Source organism: Bufo gargarizans, unplaced genomic scaffold, assembly GCF_014858855.1.
Source record: "Bufo gargarizans isolate SCDJY-AF-19 unplaced genomic scaffold, ASM1485885v1 fragScaff_scaffold_685_pilon:::fragment_4:::debris, whole genome shotgun sequence".
NCBI classification, from domain to species: domain Eukaryota; kingdom Metazoa; phylum Chordata; class Amphibia; order Anura; family Bufonidae; genus Bufo; species Bufo gargarizans.
In genome coordinates this window covers 305959-320177 of record NW_025334164.1, presented here as the reverse complement: position 1 = coordinate 320177, position 14219 = coordinate 305959, and the positions used below count along the sequence as shown (strand labels likewise).

The following is a 14219-nucleotide window of genomic DNA, read 5'->3' as shown; positions in this document are numbered from 1 at the left end:
GGATGGCCGTGCCCAGGCTCGGACTGGCCCACCGGGGAGCCAGGGAAATCCTTGGTGGGCCCCTGTCTAGTAACAGTCTACATATTAATCAGCAGCGCCAGGCAGACCCAGCTTTCTGCTGGCAAGCGCCGCAGCCTGCCGCTTCAATAGGCAGAGAAGAGCTACACAGACATACAGAAGGTAGCAAGATGATCTTGACTGTCACGATCATCTCGCTGCTTAACTTGCCCTGCAGTGAGGCTGGCACTATCTTTCAGTGGGCGGCGGGCCCCACCTCTTGATACGTGCCTGCGCTTCCTTCTCACTCCCTGCGCTGCACACATGCACGCTGCATCCTCACAGAGCCCTGCCGCCCGCCCGTATTCTGGAGTCTGCGGAGAGCGGGGGCGGGCTTTTACTGTGCTGCTGAGTGTGCAGACGTGCTGGTGGTGCTGCTGTGTCCCCCATGAAACTGAAGCTGCCTGTGACTCAGTTGTGGACATTACAGACTGCCGCTAGTCCCCCAAGACAGTATTATATAGGTAAATCTATAGTTTAATAAAAATATAATTTCACATTTTACTGCATTCCCCTCTGGAAATTACAACTCCTAGCATGCCCTGTAAGATGCAAACCTTCAGGACCTGCTGGGAGTTGCAGTTTTCCTGAAACATGCTGTAGTTTTATATCACAATTATGATTGCATGCTACAAAAATTTTATTGCTAAAAAAGTCATACACACTCCAACATACGGTATCAATATAAAGTACAGATCTGCCCCCAAAAAATGAGTCTTCACACAGCTCCGTAGACGCAAATGTAAAAAAAATACAGTATTTTTGGTTTAATTTTGTGCTTTAGTTGTTTTTTTGTTTAGTTTTTTTTTGTATTAACCTGTAGGATACCTAGGTTTCAAGTAAAAAAAACAACACAGGTTTCCCATAATAAAGTCATATAAAATTATAAATAACAGAAAAAAAAGAAAAACAGACATATATTAGGTATCGCTGCGTCTGTAACGATGTTCTATAAAAATATGACATGATCTATCCCCCCAGATGATTGCCATAAAAAAACTAAATAAAAACAGTGCCATAACAGCCCCTTTTTTTTGTCAACTTGCCTTACAAAAAGTCTAATTCCAAGCAATCAAAATTTTTTATGTACTTTGAAATGGTACCAATCAAACCAGCACCTCATCCTGCAAAAAACAAACTCCTACATAAGACAATCACCCCAAAAATTTTTAAAAATATGGCTTTCAGAAAATGGTAACACAAAAAGATATTTTCTTTTCAGAAATGTTTTCACTGTGTAAAACAGACAATGGTGCATATGGCTTGTCTTACACATGTGGGTCCCACCTATATCAGTAATGGAGCCCTGCAAGGTGATGGCTGGAGGACTCCGGTCCGACCACCACCAAGCGGTCTCCGCATAAAATTGAATGGGAGCGCACTGCGCATGAGAGGCCACTGCTCCCATTCACTTCTATGGGCCGGACGGAAATAGCAGTGCTCGGCTATTTGAGGCAACCCCATAGAAAATTAATGGAGGGCGGCTGCATATGCGCAGGGCGCCTTCCACCACCTTTGGGGCTCCGTTCTCAATATAGGTGCGGGTCGCAGCAGTGAGATCCACGTCTAAAAGACAATGGGGGCATTTCCTAGCGATATGCTCCCAATGTCTGAGATGACACAACCCCTTTAACAGAAATAAAAAAAATACACATATTAGGTATCGCTGCGTCTGTAACTACCTGCTCTACAAAAATATGACATGACTAGGGATGAGCGAAATCGATTCACATAAATCTTAGTTTCAATACTGTATGGAGCGAGCGCTCCGTACAGTATTACAATGTATTGGCTCCGATGAGTCGCAGTTATTACTTCGCGAAGTCTCTCGAGACTTCGCATAATAACTTCAAAAATTCATTTATACTATAAAAAAACATTTCCCGAACTTGGGTTCGGTTCCAAGGCACCACTTTCTTGCTCCGTACAGTATTGAAACGAAGTTTTATGCGAATGAAACATCCGAAGTCGATTCTCTCATCCCTAGACATGATCTATCCCCTCAGGGTCCCCTTTTTTGAGTCCCCTTGCCCCCAAAAAGTGTAATATTGAATGATCAAAAACTTATATGCACCCAAAAAAATGCAACAATAAATATGTCAACTTTACTGCAAAAAAGGAGTCCCTACACAAGATGATTGACATAAAAATAAAAAATATATGGCTTTTAGAAATGGAAACATGAATGGAAAAAAAAGCTTTTTTATGTAAAATAAAAATTAAAATAGACATATTGTCGCAGTGTAGTTCACTGGGACACAGGTTACCGTGTTGCTCGCTTTAGTAGCTCTTGGGCGTACTGGCTGCGGTGGATGCCGCGTAGGCTGATTACCTGATGAACGAACTAAACGCTCATTTATCGGGTACTGTAATTCGATCGTTTGTGCGCACAAAAAATTATAATTTACTGGTAGATTGTGCTGTGTAATCTGCTGCTGGCAAACAAGTAGTCAGTATGGGGAAGAACAATGACGTAGTGATCACTGCTCCCCATACAATGGAGATCACTGCATGTAAATACAGCTTTCTCCTCCGTTAAAGAGGAGGCAATTGTCGGGAAGGAACGCTTACTTCCCAACAATCTCCTGCTCTGTCGCCCTGTGTAAAGGGACCTTAACAGATTAGGTCATCAACTGCAATGAGCTGCTTAATGAGAAATAATCTGATATAGAGAAGAGCACAATACCGTTCTGTTTTGCACACTGTATTGTGTGCAAAACTGCAAATATTAATTTGCAAGAGCCCGAAAAATAAACTAGTAATATTTTATTTTGGTAGCTGTAGGGTGGTCCCCTAGAATGATTTCCACTGGTGGGCCCTAGGCACCCCAGTCCGACACTGGCCATGCCCGTTTTGCAGACTGCAAACTGCGGATCCACAAACCACGGACAACGGCTGTTTGCACTCCGGAAGGGTTTCCATGTGCTTCTGGGTCCACACCTCCGAGTCACAAAAGCTAGCACATGTCCTATCTTCAGCCGCATCTTGTGGATTGCGGACCCATTGAAGTCAATGGGTCTGCACTGCGATGCGGAATGCACATGACCAGTGTTTTGTGGTTTCCCGGTTTGAAGTCCGCAAAACCTGCACGGCTGTCCCACGGTCATATGAATGAGGCCTGAGCCGTGGATTTCTCCTGCAGATCATCTTCTAAATTCACACTGGATTATCCATTAGCAAATCCACGACGTGTGAACATACGCATATATGAACTAAGCATAACGCTACAGAAATGTTTATATTTTTGAATAATCCCAAAAGATCGGATTCTAGAGAACACAATCAATAGGTCTCTTCCTCAGGCTTTTTCACACACAGAAACCTGTGGGCGTGTAGTCCTTTCTACCGTTACCTAAAGCCAGCACCATGGAGGCAATAGTCCCTACTCAATCATATAAATCGTTCGGTTTGTGACCTACCTGACCTATCATTGGTGTCGTCATACTCCACATTAAAACAGTGACCCACGTTAACAAGTCTTCGTGATGATTTAGGATCGTAGTAGATGTACAGTGGCTTCAAAGAGGAATCATATTTCACTTTTTTGGTACAGATAGTAATTGGGGACTGACGGGGGCGGCACTGTTCATTGCGTGAGGTAGACACACCCATTTCCGGGCTTTTTTTCCCTGAAAAGTAAGAACATTGACATAGTGAATACAGGATTTTTGAGGCATTTCTGTATGTAGTATTTATAGATAATTACCCCTGAACCAACCATGATACCAGCCGCCAGGCCTAGATTTATTGATTGTTAATATGAGCCAGTGCATTCGTATTCCACACTCCACACTTTGCTGAATCATTTGAGTAATACTGCCAGTGAGAGCTCTGTAATGCCTGTGTGAAAGTCGCTCAGACCATGTGGAATTTTGCAGTTATCCAGTAAGGAGGGAGAAATCGGGTTCATGCACAGAATGCATTCCAACGCCTATTCTAACAGCTATCTGCTTAAAATACCTGGGCAAAATCAATATTATTTTCTCAGGTATCTGCAGTCTTTGAGATTTGTTTGCCTTTATAAATAGATTATTTAGGTTAACTGACATAAACCAGCACAGATGTGCAGACCATCTATCTATCTATCCATCTAATATCTACACATATGGACACAATTGCTGGTTCCCTTCGGTTAAAGAAAGAAAACCCACAATAGTCACTGAAATAACTTGAAACTGACAAAAGTAATAATAAATAAATATGTAAAATCAGACATTGCTTTTGAATTTACTTTTGAATTGTGGTTCAACAGAATCATTAAAAAAATAAAAAAAAACGAATGAAACTAGCCTGTACCCCTTGAAAAGCTTGAAGATAATTGGACCATAGGGATATTATATATTTTTTTTAATTCAACATTTAAGATTATGGCAAACAAATAAAGGTGTGGGAACATCAACACCTAAAACACAAATCTATACACAAAACTGAAAATTCAAGTATGGCATATTTACAAGAGCAGTGGATAAGATGACTGACATGTTAGACAATCCCCTTAACTGAGCACAGTCTAACGGGTGCATCCGCATGACTGGCAGTAGACCCTGTGGACACAGACTAGGCCTTCCATGGACCCCACAATTTGAGAATCTTGTCATTCACCAAGCCTCCCAGCAAGAGATCTCTGCAGGTCAACAAATCTGCTGGATCTTGTCCAACCACATCTGAATAGGGCTCAACCAGTGGAGTGGTAATAATAATTTGGCCGCTATGATCAAGTGGGTAGGTAGGAAAGTTTTGGAAAGACTAGATGCACTAGAAGGAAAATTAAAATTTAGGAGGCCCCATAGGGACATTTTAAACTAAGGTGTATCCTGTAATTAGCATCTTGTGTGTCTCCAAACTTGTAATCGGTGTTCTGTTTGGTATCATGGTGCGTACAACACTGAACATTGACCAAAGAAAGCTAAGGAGAGAGTTATCTCAGGAGGTTAGAGAGAAAATTATAGACAAAAATAATTAAGGTAAGGGCTATAAGACCATCTACAAACAGCTTGATATTCTTGTTACTGTATCTAACCTCCCTGGACGTGGCCGCAAGAGGAAAATTGGTGACAAATTGAAGAGACGGATAATACAAATGGTAACCAAATAGCCCAGAACAATTTCCAGAGATTAGAGGTGAACTCCAAGGTCAAGGTAAATCAGAGTCGGATTACACCATTAGTTGCTGTTTTACCCAAAGTGGACCTAATGGAAGACGATCAAGGAGGAAACCATAGTTGAAAGCAAATCATAAAAAAGCGAGACTGGAATTTGTCAAAATGCATATTGACAAGCCACAAAGCTTCTGGACAGATGTGACATAACAGGAGATTTTTGGCAAGTCACATCAGCTCTATGTTCACAAATGCAAAATTAAAGCATACAAAGAAAAGAACATTGTACCTACTGTGAACATGGAGAAGGCTCCGTTATGTTTTAGGGCTGTTTTGCGGCATTTAGCACAGGGTACAATTAAATCTCTAGACTATCAAGGCATACTGGAGTGAAATGTGCTGCCCAGTGTCAGAAAGCTTGGTCTCAGTCGAAGGTCATCGGTCCTCCAACAAGATAAAACTCACAGCAAAAAACATTGAACAACGGATAAGAGCAAAGCACTGAACTATTCTTAAGTGGCCTTCTATGAGTCAGGATCTAAATCCTATTGAACAACTGCAGAATAAGCTGAAACATTCAGTCTGGAGAAGGCACCCTTCAAAGCTGAAACTACTACTACTGGAGTAGTTTGCTCATTAAAAGTGGGCCAAAATACCTGGACAGGTGCAGAAGTCTCAAAATATTAAGTAAAGGGTACCATATCTATCTATCTATCTATAAAACATATTTTTCACTCTATAAAACACTCCAGCCCATAAGACCTTGGTTTTAGAGGAGGACAATAAGAAAAAAATATTTTTCATTAGACCTCAGGTCAGACCACCAATCAGACCCCCAATGTTCATCAGACCTCAGCTGGCAATCAGACCTTAACCCCTTAAGGACACAGCCTTTTTACACCTTAGGACCAGGCCATTTTTTGCAAATCTGACCAGTGTCACTTTAAGTGCTGATAACTTTAAAACGCTTTGACTTATCCAGGCCGTTCTGACATTGTTTTTTCGTCACATATTGTACTTCATGACACTAGTCAAATTAAGTAAAAAATATTTTTTTTTTTGCAACAAAAAATACCTAATTTAACAAATTTTTTAAAAAATTAGCAAATTTCTAAGTTTCAGTTTCTCTACTTCTGAAATACATAGTAATACCCCCAAAAATTGTGTTGACTTTACATTCCCCATATGTCTACTTCATGTGTGAATTATTTTGGGAATGATATTTTATTTTTTGGGGATGTTATAAGGCTTAGAAGTTTAGAAGCAAATCTTGAAATTTTTCAGAAATTTACATAAACTCAATTTTTAGGGACCAGTTCAGGTCTGAAGTCGCTTTGCGAGGCTTACATAATAGAAACCACCCAAAAATGACCCCATCTAAGAAACTACACCCCTCAAGGTATTCAAAACTGATTTTACATACGTTGTTAACCCTTTAGGTGTTGCACAAGAGTTATTGGCAAATGGGGATGAAATTTGAGAATTTCATTTTTCTGTCTAATATTTCATTTTTACCCATTTTTTCCACTAACAAAGCAAGGGTTAACAGCCAAACAAGACTGTATCTTTATTGCCCTGACTCTGCAGTTTACAGAAACACCCAATATGTGGCTGTAAACTACTGTACGGCCACACAGCGGGGCGTAGAGTGAAAGGTGCGCCGTATGGTTTTTGGAAGGTTGATTTTTATGGACTGGTTTATTTACACCATGTCCCATTTGAAGTCCCCTGATGCACCCCTGGAGTAGAAACTCCCTAAAAGTGACCCCATCTAAGAAACTACACCCCTCAAGGTATTCAAAACTGGTTTTACATACGTCGTTAACCCTTTAGGTGTTGCACAAGAGTTATTGGCAAATGGGGATGAAATTTGAAAATGTCTTTTTTTGCCTTATTTTCCATTTTAACCCATGTTTTCCACTAACAAATCAAGGGTTAACAGCCAAATAAGACTGTATCTTTATTGCCCTGACTCTGCCGTTTACAGAAACACCCAATATGTGGCCGAAAACTACTGTACGGCCACACAGCGGGGCGTAGAGTGAAAGGTGCGCCGTTTGGTTTTTGGAAGGCTGATTTTTATGGACTGGTTTATTTACACCATGTCCCATTTGAAGCCCCCTGATGTACCCCTGGAGTAGAAACTCCCTAAAAGTGACCCCATCTAAGAAACTACACCCCTCAAGGTATTCAAAACTGGTTTTACATACGTCGTTAACCCTTTAGGTGTTGCACAAGAGTTATTGGCAAATGGGGATGAAATTTGAAAATTTCTTTTTTTGCCTTATTTTCCATTTTAACCCATGTTTTCCACTAACAAATCAAGGGTTAACAGCCAAACAAGACTGTATCTTTATTGCCCTGACTCTGCCGTTTACAGAAACACCCAATATGTGGCCGTACACTACTGTACGGCCACACAGCGGGGCGTAGAGTGAAAGGTGCGCCATTTGGTTTTTGGAGGGCTGATTTTTATGGACCGGTTTATTTACACCATGTCCTGTTTCAACCCCCCTGATGCACCCCTGGAGTCGAAACTCCCTAAAAGTGACCCCATCTAAGAAACTACCCCCCTCAAGGTATTCAAAACTGATTTTACATACTTCGTTAACCCTTTAGGTGTTGCACAAGAGTTATTGGCAAATGGGGATGAAATTTGAAAATTTCATTTTTTTGCCTTATTTTCCATTTTAACCCATGTTTTCCACTAACAAAGCAAGGGTTAACAGCCAAACAAGACTGTATCTTTATTACCCTGACTCTGCCGTTTACAGAAACACCCAATATGTGGCCGTACACTACTGTACGGCCACACAGCGGGGCGTAGAGTGAAAGGTGCGCCGTTTGGTTTTTGGAGGGCTGATTTTTATGGACCAGTTTATTTACACCGTGTCCTGTTTCAACTCCCCTGATGCACCCCTGGAGTCGAAACTCCCTAAAAGTGACCCCATCTAAGAAACTACACCTCTCAAGGTATTCAAAACTGATTTTACATACGTCGTTAACCCTTTAGGTGTTGCACAAGAGTTATTGGCAAATGGGGATGAAATTTGAAAATTTCATTTTTCTGTCTAATATTTCATTTTTACCTATTTTTTCCACTAACAAAGCAAGGGTTAACAGCCAAACTCTTAGTCGAAACTCCCTAAGAGTGACCCCATTTTGGAAACTAAGGGATAAGGTGGCATTTTTTGGGGGAGTATTTTTAGGGTAAATATAATTTTTGGTTGCTCTATATTACATTTTTGTGAGGCAAGGTTACCAAAAATTGAAATTCTGATATTTCATCTCCATTTGCCATTAACTGTTGAGGAAAACCTAAAGGGTTAATAAAGTTTGTATAATCAGTTTTGAATACCTTGAGGGGTGTAGTTTCTTAGATGTGGTCACTTTTAGGGAGTTTTTACTCTAGGGGGGCATCAGGGGGGCTTCAAAAGGGATATGGTGTCAATAAAAAAGGCCATCAAAATTTTGCCTTCCAGAAACCATGTCGGTCCTTTCCTTTGGGGCCTCCCTTTTACGGAATACAGCAGTTTACGACCACAAATGTGGCGTTTCTGTAAACTGCAGTATCAGGGTAATAAATTTTAACTTTTGTTTGGTTGTTAACCCTTGTTTTATTACCGGAAAAAACGGATTGAAATGGAAAAGTGCCCAAAATAGCGGTTTTGGCACCGTTTTTTTTTTTTTTTTTTTTTTTTAAACTGTGTTAATCTGGGTAGTTAGGTCATGGGATATTGTTATAGAGGAGATTCTTACGGACGAAGCAATATCTAATAAGTCTACTTTTTTTTACAATTATTTAGGTTTTTGACTATATTATCTTTTTTGATACAACATTTCTTTTTGGGTATCTCTAAAGTCTAAATGTCATTTTTTTTATTTTATTTTATCCAATTATCTTATGTGGGGACTCATTTTTTGCGGGATGAGCGGACGGTTTTATTGGCACTATTTTGGGGGCTATATGACTTTTTGATCGCTTGCTATTAAACTTTTTGTTATGTAAGGTGACAAAAAAATTAATGGAAAAGTGCCCAAAATAGCGGTTTTAGCACCTATTTTTTTTTTTGTTTTACTGTGTTAATCTGGGGGGTTGGGTCATGGGGTATTTTTATAGAGGAGATTCTTACGGACGCGGCGATACCTAATAAGTCTATTTTTTTTTACAATTATTTAGGTTTTAGACTATATTATCCTTTTTGATACCCTAAAAAATTTTTTGTATCTCTAAGTCTAAGAGTCTAAGAGTCTAAGAGTCTAAGAGTATTTTATCCGATTATCTTATGTGGGGGCTCATTTTTTGCGGGATGAGATGACGGTTTTATTGGCACTAATTTGGGGGCTATATGACTTTTTGATCGCTTGCTATTAAACTTTTTATTATGTAAGGTGACAAAAAAAAACGGTTTTTGCACTTTTTTTTTTTTTTCTGGACCGTGTTAATCTGGGGGGTTAGGTCATGGGGCATTTTTATAGAGGAGATTATTACCGACGCGGCAATACCTAATATGTCTACTTTTAATAAATTATTTTAGTTTTTTTGGGTGTCTCAAGTCTGAGAACCATTTTTTTTTTTATCCGATGTCAGTGCTAAATTGGGATATAAATTTAGTACTCCATGGAAGTGTGATACTCCCTGAAGCAACCGTCAATGCAGAGGCCCGGATTATCGGGGCATGTGTCGCACTGAGTAGTCGTGTCCTTCCGTATCCCCCTCCTGCGACACACTCTACACTTTTTTTGGGTTCGTCCCTTCTTTCCAGTATGGGGGACCACACCTGGAAAGTGTTGGCCAGGGACGATCTGGGCGCCTACAGTTCCCGAGGTACTCCGGCCTGCTCTTTCCCGGTCCGAAAAGATCAGGGCCTTGATGACTGCCTCATACAACTGGAGGAATGTCCCTGTGCTGCCAGCGCTTCGGGATAGTACAAAAGAGTTGTACATGGCAACCTGTACCAAGTAGACCGCAACTTTTTTGTACCATGCCCGGGTTTTGCGCATGGCGTTATATGGCTTGAGGACTTGATCCGAGAGATCAACTCCTCCCATATACCGATTGTAGGCGACGATACAATCGGGCTTGAGGACCGTTGCCGCGGTACCTCGCACAGGGACAGGGGTGATGCCGTTACCATGAATTGTGGACAGTATAAGGACATCCCTCTTGTCCTTATACCTGACCAGCAACAGGTTTCCAGTGGTAAGGGCACGGGTCTCACCCCTGGGGATAGGTACCTGGAGGGGGTGGGCAGGGAGGCCGCGTTGATTTTTCCGCACGGTCCCACAAGCGGACGTGGATCTGGCGGCAAGGGACTGGAACAAGGGGATACTGGTATAAAAGTTATCCACGTACAAGTGGTAACCCTTATCCAGCAGTGGGTGCATAAGGTCCCACACAAGTGTTTCCCGGTAACACCCAGAGTGGGGGGACATTCTGGGGGTTGAATCCGGGAATCTCGCCCCTCGTATACACGAAATTTGTAAGTGTACCCTGAGGTACTCTCACAAATTTTGCATAGCTTCACGCCATACCTCGCCCGCTTGGAAGGGACATACTGGCGGAAAATGAGTCTCCCCTTGAACGCAATGAGAGACTCATCAACTACGACCTCCCTTCCAGGTACATAGGCCTCCATGAATTTGGCCCCAAAGTGATCGATGACCGGCCGTATCTTATACAGACGGTCATGGGCAGGATCACCTCGGGGTGGACATGCTGCATTATCGGAATAATGCAGACATTTCCGGATGGCCTCAAACCGGGAGCGTGTCATAACCGTACTGTAAAGTGGGGTCTGATATAGGACGTCCCCACTCCAGTACAGCCTGGCACTGGGTTTCTTGACCAGGCCCATATGCAGCACGAGGCCCCAAAATGTCCTCATTTCGGCTGCACTGACCGGCGTCCAGCCACCGGGCCTGGCCAAAAAGGAGCCCGGGTGTTGAGCGACCAACTGTTGGGCGTACAGATTCGTCTGCTCCACCATCAGATTTACCAGTGGGTCACTGAAAAAATGACAAAAAAAAGTCATATTCAGTGTAGCCCACTGTGGAAATCTGGATTCCTGATTGGCCTACGAAATCAGGAATCACGGGCTCGTATCGCTCTGGGCTACACCAGACAAGTTCACCGGCAGGGTGCTCCGGTGGATTTAACTGGTGGGCCAGGAAACCAGTACGAGCCCCAGAGCTGCTCGTACTAGTGTGGGCCACAGAGTCCCTAACATGGCGGTCCCCTTGCTCCGCCTGGCGGCGTCTCCGCCGCCTTGGGGGCTCATCATCATCGCTAGATGATGAGGAGGATGCGGATGACAACAGGAATGTGGGGTCATCCTCATCCTCACTGGGACTCTCGGAGTCGGAGGCAAGCTGGGCGTATGCCTCCTCGGCCGAGAACGTCCGGCGGGCCATAGGGGAGTGTGTGTCTGCGTGTATATGTGCGTGTGTGTAACTCTTTATTTGGTGTGCGTGTGTGTGGGGGCACGGGTGTTCACGAACTCACCCTAAAACTAACAGAAAAAAAAAATAAACTAACTAAAAAAAGGGCAAAAAATGTGGGGAAAAAAATTTCAAAACTGCTGATCAACCGTCCGAAGTTGATCAGCGGTGGGGTGTGCGATGCGCTAACAGTGGCCGGACGCTAAGTCCCGGCCACAGTCAGCGTACACAAAGAAAAAAAGCACCCCAAAAAAGGTGGGGGGGGGGCAAGTGGCAGCACCCCTGGGGGGTCTAGGACCCCAGACACCCTAACTAGGGTGATGCAATAAAAGTTCAAAAAAACTACCTTTCCCTTTTTTTCCCTGCCTATACCAAACTTTCCCTAGCTGTCCCTATGTACCAGATCGGGTCCTGGGGGCAGAGATCGGGTCCTGGGGGCACAGATCGGGGTGCAGGCAGTGGTGGCAGGCACGTGCAGGCAGCTCCTCTCTCCTCCGGCTCCGGAACACAAAAGGAGGAGGAGAGGGGCGCCTGCCTCTTTTGAATCTGCCGCTGGACCACCCACAGACCAATCAGAAAGCGATCCTGAGTGGTGATGTCACCATCACCACTCAGGATCGCTGGATGGTGATTGGTGGAGTGAAATCACACCACCATCACCATCCTGTTCCGGGTTATCGGGTCTTCAGAGACCCGAATAACCCGGAAACGCAGAAAACCGCAGGTCTGAACTGACCTGCGGTTTTCTGCGATTGCATACATGGGGGGGGTCACCGGACCCCCCGACGCATTTGCCCCAAGTGCCTGCTCAATGATTTGAGCAGGCACGAGGTTCCGATCGGCGCCGGCCGCGCGGCGTTGATTGAAAATACACAGGGGTACATGTACGCCCTGTGTCCTTAAGTACCAGGGCACAAGGGCGTACCTGTACGCCCTGTGTCCTTAAGGGGTTAATGTGAATGACCCCCAATCAGACCTGAGATAAGAGCCCCACGCATCTCATTATCCCCCATATGCCTCTCATCAGCCACTATTGCCTCATATCAGCCCCCATGCCTCTCATATGCCCCATTGCCTCATATCAGCCCCCATGCCTCTATTGCCTCATATCAACTTTATTGCCTCATATCAGGCCCCATGCCTCTCATCAGCTACCATATAAGCCCTCATGCCTTTCATTAGCCCCCATATCAGCCCCTATGTCTCTCATCAGCCCCCCATATCAGCCCCCTTGCCTCATATCAGCCCCCATGCCTTTCATTGGCCCCTATATCAGCCCCCTTGCCTCTCACAAGCCCCCATTGCCTCATATCAGCCCCCGAGCCTTTTATCAGCCCCTGTGCCTCTCCTCAGCCCCCTTGCCTCTTATCAACCCCCATGCCTCTCATCAACCACCATGCCTCTTATCAGCCCCCATGCCTCTCATCAGCCCCCATATCTCTCCTCAGCCCCGATATCAGCCCCTATGCCTCTCATCATCTCAACTTGCAAATTTTGAGTCTGCAAGAATATGGCAGTTTAACCAAAAAAAATTAGACTCTTAGGACCAAGCCTAAATCTTTAGCAATTATGACACTATTTTGATCTCCATTAAACAGAACTCTATGGATATATTTAGCATACGTGTGTACATCCAGAGCTTTTGCGATGTATAGGCAAATGTAGGGCTTGAATGTGATATGAATAAAGCCTAATGGTGGCTTTACATGCCCTGATTGTTGGAGATGAACATTCCCAATAATCTCCCTGTCTAAAGGTGCAGCCGATTATCAGATGAACGGATGAAACAATCATTCATCAGGTCATTCGTGCAGGCATAAAAATGATCGTTTTTGGGCAGCATATCGTGCTTTTCACACAACTTTCTCAGAAAGCACAATATACATACATTAGTTCATCTATTCTCGATCTCCTCCTGTGTGTAATGGTCGGCAACGCCCATGCAGTAGTAGGCATCATATTTCTACGAGACTCAGGGGAAAACACTTTCTTTTGAATTTATGACCCATAAGTTGCTAGATTTGGTAGTGACTCCTGGGACAGGTAAGGGCGGTATATCTAAATTATATAAGGTGTAAGTTCCAGAACAATTAAATAAATCCTGTTTGCATATTTGAGAAAAATGGAAGGCAGATCTGGGAGAGATTACAGAACATCAATGGATGGAAGTAGTGAAAGTGGTTTCAAATCTGTCTCCCAATGAAGTAAACCATTTATACATAGGCTCTATAGAACCCCAATGTTTCTATACCGGATTGGTGTTAGAGACAATTCCTGTTGTCCACGATGTAATATAGAGAAATTTAATAAAGAAATATCTGATTAAAATCTTTTTGGTGTTAGACGAAATAACCTTTGATTTGAACTTTTCAACTGTTGGAGCCTGTGAAGTCTGTCATCACCGACCCCACCTACATGTACAGATCTCGACAATATATACAGTATATATATATAAAGGTGTTTTCTTGGTTAAAGTGACACTGACATAATGAATATTCAGTGCAACTCTGCGCTTTCTGTGCTTAGGGGTCGTGTGGGGTCCTACTTGTCAGGTTTACAGGGGCCGATTGTCTGGTAGGAAGTGTTCCTTCCCAACAGTCGGCTACTTGCTCAGTGAAGGAG

At 43.3% G+C, this 14219-nt stretch overlaps 1 protein-coding gene across 2 annotated transcripts in view; it reads right to left on the bottom strand.

Moving 5' to 3' along the window:
* LOC122922744 (carbonic anhydrase 13-like) overlaps positions 1–14219 on the bottom strand; it is a 52197-nt gene that overhangs the window by 24087 nt on the left and 13891 nt on the right. For both annotated transcript variants that reach the window (XM_044273452.1, XM_044273451.1), the window contains exon 2: positions 3477–3686. In XM_044273452.1, coding sequence (XP_044129387.1) covers positions 3477–3669 — 193 coding nt within the window. In that variant the 5' untranslated portion in view covers positions 3670–3686. The remainder of the gene's footprint in view (positions 1–3476; positions 3687–14219) is intronic.